We start from the raw sequence: 23766 nt of genomic DNA, 5'->3' as shown, positions 1-23766 counted from the left end.
TGTGTTTCTGGGAGCATCATAAAACACGGCTTGTTGGAATGCCGGGAAATAGCGATGTGGTCACGGGAAAGGAGGCAGAACAAATAAAGGAATGTGTGGCCCTTCCTCTGTTCTTCCTGGTTGGAGAAGATCGATTTCCATGACGGGAATGCGTTACAAAGGACGATCAGAGAGGACAATGAATGACAGCCATAGAGAACCACGGAAATACTGAATGGAGGAGTCTATAGTACATCAGTACACAGACATTTCCCAGATGGTGACCAAAAGCACCAACAGACGCTATTCCAGATCTAGGGTTCACGGCTCCCTCCTTGGAGATGGTGAGCCAACGCTGGATGAATTCAGAGCCTGAGAACAGAAAGGGCGCTTTTCCCAACAGTGTATGATGACTAAGACACTGGGTGGTCTGTGATCCCTTGTACACAGCCCACCTGAGAGCAACTGTGAGCATCAGTACAGAAAGGGGATGGGCCAGCGGTGATCTTGCACCCCCATGAAGCACAGCAAGACAGACTGAGGGAGACGGCAACTGAAGAGTGATCCTGCCCAAGCTCACCGCCACCGCCACTGCCAGTTAGCTCAGGGTTTCCTGTTTAGAGGTCCTAAACCAGAGGTTCTCCACCTTCCTCGTGCCGTGACCCTTTCCTACAGTTCCTCATGTGGTGGTGACACCCCCAACCTTAAAGTTATTTTCGTTGCTACTTCATCACTGTCATTTTGCTACTGTGATGAATCATCAGGTAAATATCTGATATGCAGGATGTATTTTCATTGTTACAAATTGAACATAAAGCATAGTGACTCATCAAAAAAACCCAAAATGGCATTATATATTGTGAGATATTTATTTCTAATGACACATCAATGAGATTTCGTCTTGAAGCATGATGTAGCATGGGTAACAGTCTTCACACCGGGTGCTCGTATGTGGGCGTATCTGCAAGTGGGCAGACCAGCCTGGAGATCCATAGAGGAGTGGTGTCTTGGTTCCTAAGACCATTGGAAATATGTGTGTTCTGATGGCCTTACGCAACCCCTGTGAAAGGGTCGTTCGCCCCCCCAAAGGGGTCGAGACCCACAGGTTGAGAACCGCCATTTTAAACTGTTACTGGCGCAGACAGCCTCATCTTTTCCCCTGGGAGCCGCGAGTGGGTTTGAACCACTTAGTGATCCAACGCTTACCTGACAGCACCACCAGGTCTGTAATTAAGGATGTAATCTGGCTTAAAAATCTCACATGTAACTAAACACTTTACGATTTCTCAGGAACGTCTCTTGAGACGGTGAACAGAGTCCAAGATGTAATGACCTTTCTGACTTCTTTCCCCTTATAGACTTTATTAAGTACCTGGGTTCGCGTAACCCCTTCTTTCAGATGGGTCCCAGCTCAGCCTCTGAAACCAGCTACCCCCATACGCATGCTCTACAACGGAGCCCCAAGGGAGGGACTTGGTAGGACGCTAATGTTGCAGGTTGTCAGGTTCAGCACAGGTTTTGAATTCTCACTGGGCCCTCTCCTGGGATCGTAGTTATTAGATGCTGTCTGGGTAAGGAGTAGTTTTGTAAGAAATCAAAAAGCTCAAGAGATTTTTTTTCCTTTTTCTCTTTCCATATTGACAAAAATAAAATACCTAAGTGATTTTAAATGGTCTGTATTTTTCCTGGGTTGCTCTGCAAATCGCTGGAAGCTGTTCTCACTAAAGATTTTGGAACCATTAAAATGTGGTTTAGTATATGCATGTGCTTTGCGGGGGGGCGGGGGCGGGGCAGGGGGATGGCCGGAGAAGGACAAAGGGGAGGGTTCTCCTGGGCTTTTCTTTGACTTGGCAAGCCCAGGTTGGCTTTTACCCACAGGTTTAAGAGCAGCCAAGCTAAGTTAATTGCTCATGCGGCACTTCAAATGGAAGGTGGGTTGTCCACCGTTCTTATTTGGTGGCTGGTTCTTGTGCTCAGTCGGGTAAGTGGCTACCTGGGCCAGGCTTCTCGGGCTGGACTCTTTAGCTTGAACACTTTGAGCTTTTGTGATGTTTGCATCCATCTCACCACTTGTGGAACTGCTCTCCCACTTATCGTTGAGCGGCTTCTGGTAGTCAGTCTTGATGGCCCAGACGCCAGAGTATTTTTTCCTGTTCTTGGGGTCTTTGAGAGGTGACAGGTTCTCAAAGGACTTCTGGGGCACACACTGGAACCATTCTGAAGGGTTGGCCTTGAGATCCCTCTGAGCTAGAGAGAGGGGATTTCTGGCTGGCATGCTTGGTGAGCGGTCCCTCTTTAGGCAGGCAGCTGCGTTTGCACTAGGGAAGGAGAGAAGAGACACACATTTGTGCCCAACATGTACTCTACTTGATGGTCCTACCTAGACATGTATCTCAATAGAGTGTGCCCACCCCCTCTCTCCTTTGGTGACTTCCTGTTCCCCGGACTGTTTTAATTGCGGCTAATATATATATTCACAAATTAGAAAATGACAAAATATAAGACGATATTTATATACATCTATATGCATACATTTGGGAACTCAACAGTTTTCTCATGTCAAATTCAGTGACATTGATTAGGTTTGTTATGCGGGGCTACCAGTGTCCACCATCCTTTTCCAAAATCTTCCACCAGAGAAATTGTGGTAGTTACCTAATCTCCTGTCAATTTGAGGCTATTAAGAGTGAAGGGGTGGAGTCTAGCCTGTCAATCAGGTCACAGCCCCAGGATGCTTCCTTTTGGGTGTGGCCTTCTCATGAGGATTCTGGGAACTTCCTCTCCTTTTCCTGAGAGGCGGGCCACGCTCTCTCCCTGCTTACCCTTCCTGTTGACGAGGCACATGGGAGCAATGCGGTTGGCAAGCAGAGCGTGTGCTGCTGAGTCTGAAGAGGAATTTACGGACTCGTCCTGGACACACGGGCTAGTATCAGACTTATGGACTTGATCTGGACTGGGCTGGGATGTTTTCTCAAGATACAATTGCTCTTTTATGTAAAGCTCTCTGGTGCACACATAGGAGTATCTCTGGATTAGTTTCCCTAGTCGACCCTGCCTCACACAGAAACTCACTCAAAAAACTAGAACCCACTGCCACAGAGTTGATGCTGATTCATAGTCATTCTATAGCACAGGGCAGGCCCGCCCTTGTGGAGTTCTGAGATCGTGAGTGTTTATGGGAGGAGAAAGGCCCATCTTTCTCCCAAGGAGCGGCTGGTAGTTTACAACAGCCGCAGCCCAACTGGTAACCAGAACCTCAGTGCACCGCAGACAACGACTCCCTGTGTCTCCTTGCCTTTTACCCTGGTAAACACGGACAAACGCTGTTACCTATATGGCCCTCTATTTCATGTAAGTGGGGGCACATATTTGTCCTCTTGTGACTGAGCTATCTTACTCAGCATGATATAAACTGTGAGCCTAACTTTCCTATCTTAGGTTGGGTTCTGTAGAGAAGCAAAATCAGTGATGCTTACAAATGTGTGTGTGCGTGCACGCGCGCATGCATGTATGTGCATGTATGTGCATATATGTAATAGTTCATATGGCTGGGCAGTTTGGCTTGTTCTGAGACCATGGGTCAGACATCAGACTGGAAGTTTCTCCTGACTCTCGTAGCCACAAGGGCTAATGACCTCAAGTTTTTTAGGTCAGATTAAGTAGGCTCCTGGCTCATGGACTATGGAGCCTGATCTATTCAAGACCGGCAGGCAGGATGTCAGGCTGCTGGCTCACAGATTTTAGAGGCAAACAGTAGCTAACATAGTAAGCTCTTGCCTCAAGTCCCAGGAACCAGAGAACTAGACGCAGGATCCAGAGTGAGAAAAAAAGCCATCAAAATTTGCCGGGTCACCCAAAGCTGTGTAAAGCAGGCCACAGCCTTGAGGAAGTGCCCTTTCAATGGACTGGTAGCTCACAGAGATCTCAACATGGTGGATGATTAGCTCATATCTGCCAAACCCCTGAGAATCATGGTCCAGTCGAGCCACTCCCTTCTCTTCCTTGTCCCTCCGTCATAATTGTATTTATACTTGTATTAAATGGATAATTATATTTGTCACTGCAGATATACAATTGTTTATAATTGTATCGAGTAAGTGTAATTGCATTAAACATTTTATAATTATATCACATATTTACATCCATTTAGGAACCTATCACAATATTACAATACTTTCTTTAACCAAATGGGTCTGACTGATATCGGGCTTTTTCTAAATAAAAATAGTGACATGGCAGTTAATGATGATAGCTATGGGTCAGTGGCATAAATGACAACAGGTGGTGGAAAGGTGCATTGAGAGGAACCTGTTATAAGATATGACCTGCTGGTATTTGTAATACCAGTGAGCATAGCTTCAGCACCATGGCAACATGCAAGTACCACAGCACAACAGGTAGATATGAACACACGTATATATTTGTATCTATGTACACAAGTACACAATATAGTTCTTATATATATATATATATCTAGTTCTCATACATGCATAGGTATATATGTGTACCAAACACCAAGCTCATTTTTCTAGGCATATAATACATAATCATATAGTATACTCTAAGACCACAATGGAATTATACTAGAAACCAGTAACAGAAGAATAGCTGGAAAATATGAAAATATTTTAATGCTAAACAACACACTTATAGTTAAGGCACAGGTCAAAGAAGTCTCAAGATAAAATTTTAAAATATTTTGAACTAAATAAGTACAGTTTGTCAAATTTTGTGAGACTCAGCAAGAACAATGCTTAGAAGGAAATTTATAACCCTCAAATGCCTGTATTAGGGGGGGAAAAAGGTCTAAAGTCTATAATCCAAGCTTTCACTTTAGGAACATAGAAAAGAAGGGCAAATTAAACCCATTGCAAGTAGGTGAAATAATAAAACTAGAGAAGAAATCAATGAAATTGAAACTAGGAAAACAATAGAGAAAATCAACAAACTCTACACACATTGGTACAGATAAGAGCTCTGGACACGTGGAAGTCAGGACAGATAACCTGCTCAGGAACATTAGTGGGAGTAGCGATATCATGAGGGTAGAGGAGGCTTAGGAAGGGGGAAAGGGGAGAAAGGGGGACCCATCACAAAGTTGGATATATAGCCCCCCAAAAGGGACGAATAACAGAAATGTGGGTGAAGGGAGACAATGGACAGTGTAAGATACAAAATAATAATAACAATGTATAAATGATCAAGGATTCACGAGGATGGGATGGTGGGGGAGGGAGGGGAAACAGAAGATCTTATACCAAGGGCTCAAGTAGAAAATGGTAAAATGTTTAGGAAATGATGATGGCAACATATAGACAAATATGCTTGCTACAACTGATATATGGAATGTTATACATATACATATACAATGTAAGAGCCCTCAATAAAATGATTAACAATAAAAAAGAACAACAACAACAAAAAAAAGAACAGAAAATCAACAAACCACAAATCGGGTTATTTGAACTGTTCGATTGATGGTCCTTTAGCTGGATAACCAAGAAAAAGACGATGCGAAGTATTAACATCTGAGATGAAAGAGCAGTCATCATTACTGATCCCACAGGGGTTAAAAGGACAAAACAGGCATATTATAACAATGCTGTGCTCACAAATTTGATAAGTTAAAGGAGATGAATCATTTTCTTGAAATACACACTCTACCAGAATCCACACTAGGAGAGAGAACCTGCATAGATCTATCGCATATGAAAGAAATGGAGTCAGTAACTAGTAAACTTCTCAAAGAAAAAGCACCAGAGCCCCGATGGAGTCCCTAGTACATTCTACCCCACTGGAGAAGAAATGAAAGGCGAAGGACTCACAGAACTGACCCTGAGGTTCTCGAAGGGCTCAGTGTTTACTCTGCGAATCGCACTCACGAGAATTCATCCATCTTCAAGGCCCAGACGGACGGGCTTCCCTCTGTTTCTAAGAGAACAACTCCAAGGCTTTTTACGAGTCACTGGAAATTATATGGTTAATTTGCTTTCCTCCTTGCTCCTTGGCCACTTTGAAGAAAGTACAAGTGATGGCAGTTAGTGAAGATCCATTCTTACAGGCTTCACAGTCTTGCACGGCAACCTTTCTCGCATCAAGCACTCACTGACTGTGTGCCTCCAAGGTTTTAAAAATGAATTCTTTATCATCTTCCAAGTTCTGATGTAACCAGACCCTTTGTTACAAGACAGACAACTCTTTCTGAATATTTACAACTTACTACTCTGACCTTCTGCGACTTCTACATTCATAAAATGCCTCGAAGCTGTTCTCCCAGAAGCAGAGGGAAGCCGACCCACCTGGACCTTCCAGGCGACATCGCAATTCTACTGATGAATAAAATCTGAGGCCTTCCAGAAAGTCAGTGGGGCGTTTCTGGGAATCATTCTCCTTTCAGGAAATGGTATCGGGAGTCCACATTCTCCTTCAGAAACAGACGCAGAGAGAATATTTCCTAACTCCTTCGGTCATGACCAGAACCACCCTAATACCCACATCAAAGACATTAATTACAGCGACAGACAACTACGAGTCACCATTTACAGTGAACATCGATGCCATTATCTTCCACAAACGAGTAGCAAATAGAATCCAACACGCTCTAGCCTCCTTACTTCCCCTCTGTGAAACCACCCCAGCAGCGCTGTCACGGTGCCTCCTCTCCAGTCACGTGTGTGTAGAAACCTGGTCCCGTCTCTGCCCCCGTGCAGGGAGCGGGCCCACTGCCTTTTGTCTCTTTTCTCCGTGGTGAGGATGCCGCAGGGGCCGGTGCCTCTGTGGCACTGCATGTCCTTTGTTCTCCTGTGTCTCAATCTTGCATTTTTTATTGGGATTCACGATGAATGGACAAACCTTTACCATTTTCCCCTTTAGAAGTTAGAGATCAGCCCACCGTCATTTGGAGGACCGCGCTCGCTAGCAATACTTGTAGCTGGAACAGAGAGACACCCTCCGGACAAGGAGACCGATAGATTCTCGGCCTTTTGAAGGAGACCGAGGCGAGAAGCAGACGGCCTATCTCATAGCAGCTGACTCCAGAGCGCCCCTTTCCCAGCCTTGCCTATAAAACACCCTGCGACCTGTTGCTCAGGAAGGCAGGCGATGGTGGGACAAGGTCCGTGCTGTCTCCCAAAACCCAAACCCAAATGCACGGACGGCCATGGAGTCGATCTGACTCGTAGCAACCCTACAGGACAGGATAGAATGGCCCCTGTCAGTGTCCGAGACTCCCTTTATGGGGGTGGAAAGCCCCGTTTTCCTCCTGCAGAGTGACTGGTGGTTTGGCAGTTAGCTGCCCAACACATAACTATTCCACCTGGGCTCCTACTACTACTTCATAAATACCCTTGTTCTTCGGGCTTCTCTTAGACGTGGGATAACTGGAAACAGTTGCTGAAATCACCGGTCCTTCGTGGACAGTGTTGGGCTAGAGTAAGCACATCTTTCTGAGAAAACACTGAACGATACGGTGTTGACAATTGATGGATTTATGGCTAATCTTTAAGGGTTTGAAATGCGTGCTCTTGTCAAGCTTGTATTGTTACTGATCAACAATCCTTTGTCCATATATGGAACTGGCATGAGTGGCACAATAACTGGCTTTATTGATCATCAACTTGCAAGGTATTGGGTAACTCCTTTATGTTCCATACCCTCTATTACAGATATCTTAAGGTTAAATAGTAATAATAAGATAACTAAATAAACAAAAGTATCTTGTCTGTAGGCTGTGCCTTCCCCGATCATTCATTTTGGAGAATGTAGACTTCTCTGAGAGGCTTTGGTGGTTCTAGGTACTGGCTTCTTCAGCTCCAAGTCTTAGGTAGATGAGGCCAACAGAACACTGTTTTCTGCATTGTTTCTTAGTTCCTGCTTCCTAGCAGGTCTGCTTTCTTCTCTCCACCTGATAGACTCTATCAGTGTTCTCAACCTGTGGGTCGCGACCCCTTTGGGGGGGCTCTAAAGACCCTTTCCCAGGGGTTGCCCGATTCATAAAAGTAGCAAAATGACAGTGATGAAGTAGCAACAAAAGTAATTTTATGGCTGGGGGGTCACCACCACATGAGGAATGGTATTAAAGGGTCGTGGCATTAGGAAGGTTGAGAACCACTGTGGTAGAGTCTATTTCTGTTTGTTTTTCATAATACACATACTGCCCAGGAGTCTTGGTGGGACAGTGGTTACGTATTGATGCGACCTGAAAGGTTGATGTGGGTGAAAGATGAGGCAGTCTGCTTCTCTTAGGAATTACAGACTCCAAAACCCTATGGAAAATTTCACTCTGCCCTATACTGTGCCCCTAGGTGTTGGGATTGATTCTGCTGAAGTGCCTTTGTTTGGCTCACAGGTAGAGCCCTGATTCCAACAGTCGGAATGACATTGTGAGCCCTTTGACACACACACCGCTGACCCCTGACCTGCCAACGTGAAGCCTCAAGGTGACAGGGAGGGCGAGTGCCCTTGGTAAATGGGGGCAGTCAGGGAGGCATAGTTGACCTAAGGGCTGACCAGGGGGTGAGTTGCAGTAGACACAAGAAAAGAATAAAGGAACTTGGCCTAAGGGAGGGTGTTCTCCTCAGAACTAAGGCTGGCGGGGTGTGAGGCTCCGGCTCACTCTGACCGCTAAATAAGAGGACAAAACCCTGCCCGGCCCGCCCCGTCTCATTGTTCCAGCTGCTGTGGATCCGTCTGCTTGGGGGCCTTCCTCTCTTTCACCACCCGTCCCCTTTACACAGCACATCTCCTGACAACATGTCCAAAGGACATGACATGATGCCCCCCCTCTGTGCCTCCGAGGTGGGCTGTGGCTTCTCCCGAGACAGATCTGTCAGTTCTGGGAATCGTCCCCCGGTACTGTGACTGTTCTTCACCGGCACCACAGCTCCCATGCATGGGCAGTTCTTTAGTCTCCTGAATTCACTGTCCAAGTTTCACACGCACACAAAGTGATGGAAAACTCCCTGGTTTAGTTCAAGCATCCCTCCGTCCTCAGAGTGACATCTTTGCTTTCTAACACGCATGCAGTGGGTTTACCCAGCGCAATGCATGGCTGGCTCTCCCAACTGCTGCTTTTACGACCGCCGAGTGTGGATCCGAGCACGGGGAAATCCTCGACAATTTCAGTCTCTCACTATTGGCCGTGATGTCACCTACTGGTCCAGTCGTGAGGATCGTGGTCTTCTTTACACCGAGTTCCAGTCCACTCTGAAGGCTGCAATCCTGCATCTTTAGCAGCAAGGGCTTCAAGTCCTCCTCGCTTTGAGCAAGCAAGGATGGATTATCTGCACATCGCAGGCTGGTCATAAGCCTTTATCCAATCCCGATGCCACGTTCTTCTCCAGGCAACGCAGCCTCTCTGAGGATACGTTCGGCCGACAGGTGGAATCAATACTGCGGATCTTAGCTGATTCTAAGCTATGTGCTCATCTCTTGTTCCGTTCACACCACTGCCTCATGATCCGTGGACACAGAGGGCAGATTTTCTCCTGGCCTTCACCCTTCTGGCCTGTTGGACCAACACAAAGCCCCTCCCCGCTGGCTTGACCATGAACTTGTACTGCAGCTCTTAGGGAAAGCAATGAGCTACCTGTTGAAAGGAACCGATTCGGCCTGGATGCAATGCTGTTGAACACAGGGTCATGTGAGTCAGCGTCGCCTTGACCCGTCGGTCTTGTATTGTTCTTTGGACTCAGCCCGACACAGCCTTGCTGGCGGGTCAGTTCGCTTCACACACCCATTCTCTTCACTGCCTCTGCTGAATGAAAATGTCTTTCTCTCGTGATTACAACTGTGCGATAATTTTCCCCTAGGACGCTTCAATGGCAGTGGCTGGCTTTTCTTTATAACGCCCAAGAGTTTAGTTGTGCTTAGTGGAAAGTGACAAGATCGAGAGTAGATGTGGCCCTGTGGGTCTCCGCTGCTGTGAATCTTTATGGGAGCAGAAAGCCTCTTCTTTGTCCCGGGAAGCAGCTGGTGGTTTTGAACTGCTGTCCTCCTGGTTAGCAACCCAACTTGTAACCTGCTACTCCACCAGGGCTCCAGAAATGTTCACAAGCAATGCTTCTCTTTCCTCTTTTTCATTTGTGAATGGCTGGTTCCGTGTCTGCCCATTATTTCCATGAAGACGGGCCTCCTTTTCGAGAGAGTGTTTGCCTATGAAGTACATCGGTCCTTTTAAAAACTTAAATTGTTGTGTTGGAAAACGAGACGTGGAAAAAGTTTAGAAGGACGTGGGGGCCAGCCCCTCCAGCTGGGTTTGAATGCAGGTCTTGTTGCCGATTGGCTGGGTGACCTTAAGCAGATTACTTAACCCAGCATCCTCGTGTGTCAGGAGAGGCCAGGCCCTGGAGAAGGACATTGTGCTTGGTAAAGCAGAGGGGCAGCGGCAAAAGAGGGAGACCCTGGACAAGATGAATGCACCGTGGCTGCACCAATGGGCTCATGCCTGAGAACAATTGTGGGATGGCCCAGGACCGGGAGGTGTTTCCTGCTGCTGTGCACGGGGGTCAATGGGAGTCGGAACCCACTTAATGACGGCTAACAACAAGCCCATCTCAGAGTTATTGTGAAGATGGATGGAGGTAACGTGTCCAAGGGGACTGCAAAACATTTGTGGAAATATTCCATTTATCTTTTAACTTACTGTTTATTCCACGAACCTTCTGAGGGCCCCTCGCGTGTTATATATCTTCTACTTATATTTAAGATTCCTTTTGGTTTTAGTGCTGGCTCTATTTTTTAATCTCAAAAGCAAAACGAGTCTCAACCCTTTATCTTTCCCTTGTATATCAAGAAGTTGAAGGAACTTAGGATACATAATTATCTGTAAACTTCAAGGCTTAACCACACCTGAGAAATTCAAAGTCAAACGCTTGTCATACTTCATTCTTGGTTCCAAATTAGTAAGTAGGTTCCTGAAAAGAACCAATCAGGTAAGACCTGGCGAACTACCCCTTCATACTGTGTACCTGTGTTTGCCCACAGCTCTGTGCCTGTGTCCCCTTTGAAAGGTGGGGCAGCTGGCACCCTGTGTGAGGGTCTGTTTGCCTTCAGGAGTAGTGAGCGAGTCAGCTTGGTGTCCTCAGAAAAGACTCTACCAGCATTCTAGGAAGGGGAGATTGGTGTGCACTTACTGACGACGGGTCTGGAGGTTGGCTCGTGAATTGAATATCTGGTTCATCTGGGAGATTTGCTTGCTTTTACTGATTTCCATGATCGGGACTAGATATTGCAACATTTCTTGCGTTTGAGATAGTTTCTTATCCCGGTAGATCCTCTTCTCGTCATCTGTCAGGTTTACACCTGTCTTCTTGCTTTGTAAAGGTGCGCACCTTTTCGGGTTTCTTGTCAAGTCGTGACGCAGACCTGTGGGACCTGTGGAGAAGTAGATAGAGTCACGTGGCCCATCATGACTTCAAAACTCATTTACTGAGCACTGTTATTTATTAGCAAAAAAAAAAAAATCCTTGGCCACCAGGAGACAAAATAAAAGATTAATTCACACCTAGACTCTGTCAGAAAAGGAGAAATTCTACAGGGAACTTTAGCATGCCTCTGCCCTTTCCGGAGCGTTCTGACTCTTAGACCCCACGCCTTGCTGCTGAGGGAGGGGCAGGCCTCAGCTTGGAGGCCCTCTTTATGGACCCTCCCCCTCTCCAGCAGTTCCCCTGCCCATTCTGGTAGCTCTCTCTCATTTGGCATGGAAGGTTCTGGGCAGCAAGGGACTGTCCACACCCAACTGTCCTGGCCTTGGTCCCAGTAAGCACCTGGCTGTGCAACACCGCCACCTGTGGTCCTTCTCTTTCTCCCTGGTCGGGGCCCCATCGAATCCATCATTTATTTTTGTTGACTTTTTCCATGACCTGGTCTTTAATTCTGTTAGTATTTAAAACATCGGCTTTAGAAAACTCTTTTGTGACTGCCCCCTCTTATGATGACCTTCTTTCTTCTTACTTGGGCTTACCTTTCTTGTCTTTGGCTAGTTTTCTGTACATTTGATTGGCCTATACCTGTCACGCATGGGATAGTGCAGTCATGACTGAGAAGACGTGTGCAATCGCCACCACAATCCGTCTCATGCCATGTTCTTCTCGGACTCCTTGCTGGGAGCGCCTGCCATGTCCCTAGGCAATTGCCAGGCCCGTTAGTGTCTCTATCCAGCCGCCTGTCCTGCGTTTCATATGTAGAGAACTATACAAAACACACAGAGAAAGCAAGCAAACAACAACCAAGACTAGACAAAACGTAGCAAATCCTCAATGAAAGAGAAAGCAGAAAGTAGTGAAAACAGAGACAACTTCAGAATAGGCCAAAAAAGAGATCAAACGATCAGGTATTGCCTTGTAACCTGCCCATATCTTCCATCATCCCGTTTACAGGTGTCTCTCTCATAGCAAGGCCAGTTACACTGCTCGACTATGGTCAGAGGGGATTCGCTGGAGGCTTAAACCCTCTGAGGACCCTGAAAATGGATTTTGGGCTCCACTGTCACCCATAGCCTTCTGCTAACTGGGTGTTCACAATTAAACTCCAGTGCCATTCCCTCCTTTGAATTTGGATTTTATTATTTACAATCCTTGGATCACACAGGATGGTGTGCTTTTTCCATGTGGACTTCACTGATGGCTCCTTGAGATGGCTGCTTGCTTGAAGACCAAGCTGTTTTAAGACCCCAGATGCTATTGTTTCTAATAGCTGGCTTTCTTCACCGCATCCATCTCTTCAGCGATCTCTTTATGAAGTAGAGAATTGAGCAGGGACATGTCATAAGAACTAATTGTTCTAGGATTTGGGCTAGAATTAAGTGTGAGCCCCAGATCCATGTGCAACTCTTGTTAGCTTTAGAAACATCATGATCATTTTACGATACAGAACATTCTCTATCATGCCCCCCACCCAGGGCATAAGGTGATTCTATAGATAATGTCATCAATGTAACCAAAGGTATAGACACTGCTGAGAAAAGGTAATTACGCAAGTACAGCCCACTGCAGACTGCATCTCATAAATTGCTGACTTGTGCAGATTAGACTCTTAAGTGACCGGGCACTGTCTACACAAACAATGGGGGTGGGTGATAGGGCACATCTTCCAATAACCCTCACTTGGCAAAGGCAGACCATGCCGCCAGATTTCTAAAGGGGAATCTAAAGGCCTCTTTTCTTTTCTAATGTCAGTGTTTACAACTCTACATGGTCTGCTTAACACTGCTTTAGTTGGACCCTGCACATCTTAAATTTTGATATATTATCTAGTCATTTTGTGTGTTGTTTGGGGTAAAATTAACGGTGTAGAAGTATGTTATTCAATTTACAAATAGCTGAGGTTTCCCTAGCTAGCTTATTGCTGCCGAATTTTAATTTAATTATGTCATAGTCAGAGATCCTGTTCTTTGTGATGTCTACTCTCTTAAATTAGTTGAGATGTGTTTTTATGGCTCACAGTATAATCTATTTCGGTGGTACTTGATAACGATGTGTATTCAGAATTTGTTGAGTGCAATGTTCTATAAATACCAGGTCTTTGAAAAGTTCGCTGAGTATGCCGGCCTGTATGGTCCAAAGACTGTAAATAATAAAATCCAAATCCGGAGGAGGAGGAAATGGTATCAAAGGTTAAATTATGAACACCTAGTTTGCAGAGACGATGAATAACATTGGCAGTCAACATCCATCTGCACAGGGATTAAGCCTCTGGGGAATCCCCTGTGGCCACAGGCCAAGGAGGTGAAGAGTCTTGCTATCAATCAGAGGGCATTGTGACAGCAATCATGGCAGACGTCGTTACGTTAACATCCCTTTTGGCCCATTTTAAAGTTGTTCCAGTTTTTAGTATTTCCTCTTTTTATATTTTGTCATTGTGGTTTGCTTCCTGTTCGTGTTGTGTATGATTTTCTGCATATGAAACGCCAGGATAGGTACATCTATGGAGACAGGAACTGGACTGATAATTACCTAGGGGCAGGCGAGGTTGGGGGTGGGGGGAAGTGGGGAGGGAACAACACGAGAGAAGAAAATGTCCTGAAGTTGAGAGCTGTGAGGGTGGCACAGCGCTCCTCAACACGACGGAACAAGCACATGGTGTGAGATGGTAAGTATTGGCCAATAAAGTTCTTTTTTAAAAACACCAAACTTTTATCGAAAAATAGAGTGAAAAGAATGGAATTTCCCCATGAACTTTAAAAAAAACAAAAAAAAACATTTTATCGGGGGCTCTTACAGCTCTTATCACATTCCAGACATCAATTACATCTAGCATATTGGAGCATAGTTGCCATCATCATTTTCTAAACATTTACTTTCTGTTTGAGCCCTTGGCATCAGCTCCTCTTTTTTTCACCTCCCTCCCCACAAACTGTACATGTAGACCATGCCGGGTAAATGACACGGGGATCCAGTTACTACATCTGCGGAGTGGAATGACGGAGCAGTTCAATGTCATCAGCCAAGACGAAGTCAAGGCCAATTGGGCAACAGATCCCAGTTGCTTCTGAGAAATCTCAAGGTGAAGCTGAAGAAAAGTCAAATCAAATCCACATGAGCCAACAGATGACCTTCCAGAGTTGGAAAACATTGCAAGAGTCAATCGAATCGTAGTGACCAAGGACATGGTAAGAGTTATAGGAGGCCCGTAAGACGGTGACGTCTGAAGAAGAGAAAAGGTCATTAAAAATAAAGGAGAGAAAGGAGAGACCAAAGTGAAGGTAAGGAGAGACTGAAATTATTTCTTGAGCACAGAGCAGTGAAACACAAATGCAAAAGAGCTGTGTGTTAGGCTGGGCGGACTAGAGAAACAAATCCTGTGATACCCATGTATGTGTAAGACAGAGCTTCATATCAAAGAGCAATTGTATATCAAGAAAACATCCCAGCACAGTCCAGATCAAGCCCATAAGTCTGATGCTAGCCCATAAATCTCTCTTCAGACTCACGCAGCACATGCAATGATATGAAATGCAGGAAGATCACAGGCCGGTGGGTGCAAAGACTTGTGGATCCAGTGGAGGTGGAAGCATCTCCAGGGCTCTTGCAGGTCTCAGTGTGCCTCTACCTGGTTTGTCAACAGGAAGGTGAAGCAGGGAGAGAGTGTGCGCCCCACCTCCAGGGAGAAAGAGAGGAAGTTCCCAGAATCCTCACGAGAAGGTCATGTCCGCAAGGAGGCCTCATCAGGCCGTGACCTGATTGACAGACTAGCCTCCACCCCTACACTTACTTATCAAGTTAACACGAAGTTATGTAACCGCCACAAGAAGATTTCAAAGGAGGGCTTAAGAAGACATATTATGGTGAAATGTGCAAAGATTTGGGGTTAGAAAAGCCAAAGGGAAGAAATATGGTCGGCGTTTCTCAAGCTGGAAGATCTAAAGAGAACATCCAAGCTGTGGGCTGCAATATTGAAGGCTTTCATAGAGGGAAGAATAGGATGGCCCAGGAAGCCCACAATGACACGGGAAGCAGCTTGTAGTGCATGGAAAGAAGAGGGGCGAAATGCATGGACACGGCACCAAAAGGCATCAGTCAACATTTCACCATTTCGGGAGGTAGAATATGATCCAGAACCACTGGCACTGAATGCAGAAGTTCAAATCACACCAAAGGCCCTGGCAAAACATATGGGTCCAGCAGCTGATGGAATGCTGGTTGAGATAATTCAACAAATGGATGCCCCAGCGAGAGTGCGACTCCTCTATCTAGGTCAAGAAATGTACAAGAGAGCTATTTGACCCACGGCCTGGAAAAGGTCCACATTTGTGCCCATTCCAAAGAGAGACGATCCAGGGAATGTGAACATTATTACACAATATCCTTGTTCTTGAATGCTGGCAAAATCTTGCTGGAGATTATTCAAAAATAGCGACAGAAGAATGTAGGCAGGAAATTCCAGGAGTTGAGCTGGTTTCTGAAGAGGACTTGGAAGGGGGAACACGACTGATGTCACACAGGTCTTGAGTAAAGGCAGAGTTCCAGAAAGACATTTCCTTGGGTTTTACTGGCTACATAAAGGTATGGGGTGAAAACCAATTATGCAGAATGTTATGAAGAATGAGAATTCCTGACCACTCCCTTGTGCTCCGGATGATTAGATTTAGTGGCAGTCGAAGGGACACAATAAGATTTAACATTGGAAAAGGTGTGTAGTCAGGTTTTATCCTTCCACCACACACACTTAATTTGGATGCTGAGCAAATCATTCAGGAAGTGATGTGAAGAAGGATGGAAGGAAAACGCATGAACAATCTCTGCTACAGGCACGGCACCGCTTTCTGTGCGGAAACTGCAGCCGTTGGTAGGGATTGCCCCCGACTCGGAAGAAAACGAGCATCTCCACCACGCGGCCCACAAGCAGCACCATGGGAGCTAGTGAAGGATTTCATTCTACTTGCCCACGGAAGCCGCCGCCAAGAACTCGAATGATGCACTGCATTGGAAAAGAAGGGAATCTGTAGCAAAAGACTGCTGTAAAAGCTTAAAAAGCAAAGATGTCACATTTCTGATTAAGGAATTCCTGCTACCAGCTCTTTTGGACATGCACGTGAGAGCTGCCCGGTGGAGGTCAAAGGGCAGTCAGGCCATTCAAATGGTGAGGATGGAGAACATGGAATGTAGCATGGGCCGCCGGAAGATGGGACAAGTGAGCTGGGAAGGAGGAGTACAACCAGAATGTGCCTTAGAAGCGAATACAGCAAGAGTGGATCTCACCTGCGTTGGACACATCATCAGGAAAGACCAATCCAGGGAGCAAGACAGCACGCTGGCAGAGGGTAACGAAGAAGGGTCAAAAGTAAGAGAGGGGCCCTCAGTGAGATGGACTGACGTAATGGCGGCATCCGTGGACTCAGACGTAGCAACGTCCTTGGCCTTCCTTTGGGGCAATGGTGAGGACAGAGGGCGAGAATAACAGGGAGGGATTAGGAATATAATTAATGGAAGTCTTTCACAGGTGCATTAAACTAGAATAGTTTTCTTCCAGAGTCAACCCCTAGAGAGGTTAAAGCATATTTCAGAGTTAGGAATCAAGTGACAATCTGTCTTCCCTGTTTATAAAGGCAATTGTAGTATGATCTATTCAACCCTCAGACAATCAATAATATCAAATCATTCTCTCTTGATACAAAATGTAAAAATTTAAAAATGAAAGGAAAACCTTAAAAATGCAACAAAAAATTAAAAATTTAAAAGTAAAAAAGTCTTTCAAATTGAAAAATAAAAATTGAGAAATTTAAAAATGAAGAAAAACCTTAAAAGCTGAAAAATAAACATTTAAAATTTAAAAATGAATGAGAAACCTTAAAATTGAAAAAGATAAAACTAAGCCTTTTAAATGGAAAAATGAAACAAAAAACCTTAAAAATTAAGAAAAAATAAATATTTTAAATTTTAAAAATGGGAGAAAAACCTTCTGTGTGGATCTTGGTCCTTTCAATCCACGTGGGTGTTTTTCTGCCTACAGGGCACTTCAAGGATGTCACTTTGCAGCAGGTCCCATATAGATCGAGTCCCTGGGGCCCCACTGTGTTTCGGATCAGTGCCTCCTTAGTGCTGAGAACATATTTGTGCTGTTCTTTGTTGAGGCTCTGAATCAGACTTTGGGAGCTGAAAGACATTGGGTACTCAATGTCAAACGTGAATTGCCCGTGCAAGTCTTGCAGTGCCATGTTTTATTTGTATTTCATAGTATGCAATGTCTCTCCCATAGATCATCCTACTTGGGACTCTTATCTGTCCTGTGCTCCAGGCAGGAAGGCTAATACGATCCCCATTCGATAAATGGGGGAAGTACAGCGTTGAAGCGATGTGCTCACGATCACCTAGCTAACAAGAGGAAATGACGGGCCTAGAATTTACATCTTCTAACGCCAGCTCTTTATTTCCATTCCATTCTTTTGCCTGGATGTGTCGTTTGATTTTTTTTTCTCTGTAGGAGATGATAAACAAATATTGTTAAATGTAATTCTTAGTTTATTTAGTTGATTCTAGATCCAAGTGCAGGGCTGCCCAAGATGCCCCACATACTGGCCTCTTGCCTGACTTCCATGGTTTCCAGGGCAGGAGAGTTTATATCTTTCATCAGAAGTCATTTTAGCAAAAACCAAAGGCTTTTTAAGAGGGGAGGCTAAGGAGGAGGAAATAAGGGCCATCTGCTTTTCTCCTTCTGTTGTGCAGATCCGGGCATTTCACAGCTGCCATGGCAGTGGATGATGGGGGACACCCTCACGGGCATGGACTGGCACCAGAGTTGGCCCAAACATAGCGTTTCACGGAGGGGCTGCAGGAGCAGACCACTGGGGGTCTGGGAGCCGGGAGGTTGCCAAGAGTCAGGGCCGAGTGGGAAGCACCTATCACCGGCCCTGAGTCCACTGTCTGGGTGGTTATTCGGCTGCCTGGGCCTAAGGACAGGGGAATGGTCCAGCTTGGGCTGTTAACTGTCGGGTCAGCTCTTCAACTCTACCAGCTGCTCCATGGGCGCAAGATCTGCTCCCGTAAAGATTCACAGCCCTGGAAACACACGGCTCTTCTCTGTCTTACGGTCATTGGGAGTCGGAGCCGACTGATAGCCATGGGGTTGGCTTTGGGTTTGCCGGACTTCTTTTTCTAGCTGTAGGCATAATTTTATCCTTACTGATCCATGCTCTAACACTAAGTCTGTCATCCCAACTCGTTAACTAGTCATCTGACACCAGATGTATTTCTTTGGAAGGAGAAACCCAAACCATGCAGTGATCAATACATAAAAAAATGAAATATCAACTATCAGCATCCACTGGGGCTAGTTTGGTGGTCTGAGAACCTCAGCCTCCTCCCAAATGCATCATATGAGCACTCCCTTATATACACTGACCTCATTACAGAGACTGTATAGAATGAAAGGAGAGAGTAGATTAGCAATTGTTACCAAAAAGTTAATTTTAACTGTTGCTTTAATTAAAAATCTCATACACAAAGATATTCTTTTGACGGAACCAGGTAGTTAGGTTGGAGAAATCAAATTGTAGGAACCAGGTAGTTAGGTTGAAGAAATCAAATTGTAGGCCGCCTTACCTCAAATATTGCTTTAGGATCCAAGGAGGAACAGGTTTCGGGTCTGTCACTGAAAAAGGAGAAAGTGTTATGAAAAACTGAAAGTTAGGTTTTAAAATCAACAAAACTTAAATATTCCCACCAGAAAAGCTGGAGGAAGATTCCAATGGCTCCACATCCTTGCCAACACTTGTTTTCATCTGCCTTTCTCTACGAGCCATCCCAGTGTCTTTCTAAATGACTCCGGGTGCAGGCCTGGTGTATCATGGGAGAAGTGTTGGGCCGTTCACTAACCACAAGGTTGATGGTTCATCCCAGCAGCGACAACTCCTTAGCTGTCTGCTTCCGTAAAGAGTTAGTGTCTTACTCTTCTTGATGTGAGATTGAACTATTGAATTGTGTGATTCGTGGATGTAAGTGCCAATAAAACTGTTTTTTTTACAAAAAGACTTAGTGTCTTGGGAACCTTAACTAGAGTCACCATAAGTAGGAATTGATTAGACTGTAAGTAGGAATTGATTAGATGCCAGTGGTTGGCCTAATGACTAAGGTTTTTCAGTGTCTTGTCCATTTGTATACCTTGTTTGGTGAAATATCTATCGAAATCTAATGTAGTTTAGTTCATTATTTTTTATTATTGACTCTAAAGAGTTCTTTTTACATTCTAAATAAGTCTCTTATCAGATACACTTGTGTTTTGTTTTTCTACTCTGTGCCTTGTATTTCTATTTTTTGGGACAGCGTTCATTATGTAGCACAAATAGTTTTAACTCAGATGAAGTTCAATTGATCCATCTTGACCTTTTGTTATCTATTGTTCTGATGTCACATTTAAGAAACCATCGACTCACAGTTGGAAACATTTACCTTTGTGCTTTCTGCCATAGTCCAATAGAGGAGTACTTCTGTTGCTTCCCAACGTCATCTTTTAGATAAATTAAGAATAAGAAATATAAAATCTAATTGAATCGATTCCTTCTCTCCGAGTCTTCTTTTCTGTATATAGATCTGAGTTTCCCTTGTGGAGCAGCTGGTGGGTTCGAACTACTGACCTTGCTTAACCCAGTGCGCCACCAGAACATCACAGGCGTGGACTAAGATGGGATGCAGACTTAGTCATGTCACACGGGGACGAAACATTTCTGAAAGCTAAGTGAGAGTTTGAAAACCTTTTGGATTGGTCACCCAGAAGAGACTTGAGACAATCGTCCTCATTATTGTCGGTCAGAACGGTCTCCTTTAATGGGCCCTGATGTCTTTATTTTGTGTGACGAGCCAGGGCAGATGAAGGCAGCTGGGTGATTTACAAGGATTCACGTTTTCTAGCCAATGTTGGAAGAATTCTATCAACAGGAGGAACTCCAGTGTCTTTTAACACAGGCCTGGTCCTTGAAGGAGTCATGCAATGATGAAGCCCCTCTGAGGCTAACATGCAGTGGCTCCCAGGGAGAAGAGACCTGGCGATCCCTTCCAGCGGAGCTCGCAACTTGGAAAACTCCACAAAGCAGTCCACCCTGTCCGATGGGGCGGCCATGCTCTGGAGTGGGCTCACAGGAGCTCAAGTGGCCCACAGCAGCAACTTGTCATCCAACGCCATCCGTTGAAGGCCGGGTGAGGATGAACTGGGTTCCCTGTGGGTGCTGAGGTGACATCTCTGCTCTCCCATTCACTGAGATGGGAAGAACAGAACGTGAGACGGCGATTGTTTTCTGTTGCCTGGCTCAAATTGCAAGGAAGCAAACTGACCTAAAAATGAATTTCCCCCGGTTTCCTCTGTGTATTTCTGGAGTCACAGAAGAAAATAATAAAATTGAGGTTTAGACTTTGGAAGATAATCTTGTAGTGCTGTACAGGTTGATGATTATTAGCTGCATCTATTAATAGTTCCTATTCAGATGGCAGGTGACCGCTCACTACAACAGCCTAGATGTCGATTTTACTCACCCAAATCTTGGCCAAGGAATTGCCTTCTCAAATACTCAAGTAGGTACCCTTCTGTTCCATCTGACCCTGTCTCTACAGAAGATGTTAAAAGATCATTAGTACCACGGTAAGAATTAACTGACTACTAATGCCATATTTTTCTAAATTAAAAATGCTATAAAATGGTAGAAACAATTATTTAGCTGACAAAACAAAACAAAAAAGACCAGTCCACAAATCTTATGAATTTTGGATACATTTGGATTATTTATAGTATAAGTCTTAGAAACGCACATGCCTTTGGGTCAGCAATTCCCTTTCTAGGAATTGATTCTAAAGAAACAATAAAGAAGACACACGGGGAGTTGTCGAGTCCTTCTTGTTTACAGGAAGAAAAAAAATGAAAACAAAATGAAGGCTTAATGGTGGGTGATGGCAGGGAGCTTCAATAATCTAATGGAATACCTTGCCATCACGTATGAACAGGTAAAGAGAATTAAGGCTTCAATCACCTCAATTCTTTCAAAAGACCTCAGCTGAAGAGGATGAGACATGAATGAAGACGAGCAACCACGGACTCTGGAGAGTACATTAGAGATTAATATCAGACTGGATGTGTGTCCCGAGGAGCAAGTGCCCAGCCTAGAATGTACCTCCTCTGTGGAGCTCGTCCCCCTTGGAGTTGTGAAAGGGTGAAGAACAAGGTGGACTTCGAAGCTTAGATCCCTTACAGTCTCCTCAGGGGGAAACCTCCCAGATCGCAGACATTCCCTCAAATACACCTACCACCCCCAACCCTCCCCCGTCAGAGAGAGCTTCAGAACACCCCTAGGAAACACGCTTTGGGAAGGCCTCTTTCTGGGTGGCCCTGCATCTGTCCGACAACACTTCGCTTGTTCACTTGCTTTTCTCTCTCGACTAAAAGCTGAGCAGAAATGGTATCTCCCTCTTCTTCATCTCCCGGACCCTGATTTTACGGCCCACACAAAAAGTGCTCCGTGAGTAGACGCATTCTCCACTGGACACAGGAGGCAGAGACTTACCGATCAAGTTGGTGCTTGATTCGTCGTGTCTTGGCGCTAAGTGTCCTCTACTGCAACCCTAATGGGGCACAGGACCAGAAGGAGAACAGTCCTGTCACTCAAAGTGAAAGCGGGATGGCAACCCAGGCACTGATACAACATTGATACAATAGGCTTGATACAATGGACGCAGGGGTTGTTAGGGGTGCTGTAAGAGGCCCCAATAAAACGATCTTTCAATAAAAAATAAAGAAAACTCCATGTGAAAATGGAGACTCTGTCCAATATGACTTTGCTGTCTTGAGTTGTCAACAAACGAGAAAGGTCTCAATGACACGTTTTTCCCTTCTGCCAGAGCATCATCGCGGAGAGGAGGCCACAAAAATGTATACTTACAATTTCACTTACTTACGTTGTAAGAGTAAGGCTGTAAGAAGACTGTAAAATTGGTGAGGCATATCAAATGACACGAAAATACATAAGTGGAGTATACAGCTGTGCTTATGCTAAAAAGGATAAAATAGGATTTTCTCTAGAGGAGGCCAAAGAAAAAGAATACACTTGTATCATTGCTTTCTAACATGGTCCAGCGTGACTAGCAGACACATGACATTAGACAGTTGCAGTGGCTGATTGTGCAGAGTGCACATGGTTACGTGTGTGAAAACATTTGAAATGAGTTCAGATGTTAGTTTCTGCATCACTGGCGTATAGATTCTATAAAGAACGTTCATAAAGGGGGGAGTGGCAGACCTGGTAGGGAATAATCAAGGGTAAGGTAACGTAAAGAAGAGGTATAGCAGTAACCCAGATGGGGATGGAGCATGGTAGTAGGGCAGGAGGAAAGTCAAGGGAGATGGAGGAAAGAGCTAGGAGTCAAAGGGCATTTATAGAGGCCTAGACAAAGACATGTACATGCAAATATATATATGAGGATGGGGAAATAGATCTATGTGTCTATATTTATAGGTCAAGTATTAAGGTGGTGGAAGGACCTTGGGCCTCTACTCAAGCACTCCCTCAATGCATGAATACTTTTTTTTTTATTATATTGGCACTCTACAATGCTCACCTTCCCGACACAACTGCTGAAGCCAAAGCGGGTGAACAAGTAAATGTGGTGAAGAAAGCTGATGGTGCCCGGCTATCAAAAGAGATAGTGTCTGGGGTCTTAAAGGCTTGAAGATAAACAAGCGGCCATCTAGCTCAGAAGCAACAAAGTCCACATGGAAGAACACACCAGCCTGTGTGATCGAGTGGTCCCAAAGGGATCAGTTACCAGGCATCAAAGAACAAAAAATCATATCATTGACTGCACACCTCCATGATAGGATCGCTGAAGACAAATGGGTGCATAAGCAAATGTGGTGAAGAAAGCTGATGGTGCCCGGCTATCAAAAGAGATAGTGTCTGGGGTCTTAAAGGCTTGAAGGTGAACAAGCGGCCATCAAGCTCAGAAGCAAAGAAGCCCACATGGAAGAAGCACATCGGCCAGTGTGATCACGAGGTGCCAAGGGACCAGGTATAAGGCATCATGCAAAAAAAAAAAAACAACAACGATATAAGTGTGTGTATATATGTGTATATGTATATGTATATATATACCATATTAAATGAAGGGGGAAGTGCAGAGTGGAGACCCAAGGCCCAAGTGTCGGCCAATGGAGATCCCCTCATAAAGGCGTTTAGGAGAGGAGATGGGTTAATTAGGGTGCGAGGTAGTACCGATGAAGAGCGCAGCTTTCCCCCAGATCCTGGATGCTTCCTCCCCCCAACTACCATGATCCGAATTCTACCTTGCGGGCCTGGATGGGACAGAGGCTGTA

The 23766-nt window shown here is 45.1% G+C and overlaps 1 protein-coding gene across 1 annotated transcript in view; it reads right to left on the bottom strand.

Moving 5' to 3' along the window:
* Positions 1-478: 478 nt before the first annotated feature.
* The window catches only part of AGBL3 (AGBL carboxypeptidase 3), a 73485-nt gene continuing 50197 nt past the window's right edge, over positions 479-23766 (bottom strand). Inside the window, exons 14-17 of the mRNA XM_075557399.1 lie at positions 21962-22011; positions 20940-21011; positions 11112-11343; positions 479-2297 (exon numbers count right to left, since the gene is read on the bottom strand). Coding sequence (XP_075413514.1) covers positions 1880-2297; positions 11112-11343; positions 20940-21011; positions 21962-22011 — 772 coding nt within the window. The 3' untranslated portion in view covers positions 479-1879. The remainder of the gene's footprint in view (positions 2298-11111; positions 11344-20939; positions 21012-21961; positions 22012-23766) is intronic.

This window comes from Tenrec ecaudatus, chromosome 9 (assembly GCF_050624435.1).
Source record: "Tenrec ecaudatus isolate mTenEca1 chromosome 9, mTenEca1.hap1, whole genome shotgun sequence".
NCBI lineage: Eukaryota > Metazoa > Chordata > Mammalia > Afrosoricida > Tenrecidae > Tenrec > Tenrec ecaudatus.
The sequence above is the reverse complement of the archived record's forward strand: the minus strand, read 5'-3'. Positions and strand labels throughout refer to the sequence as shown.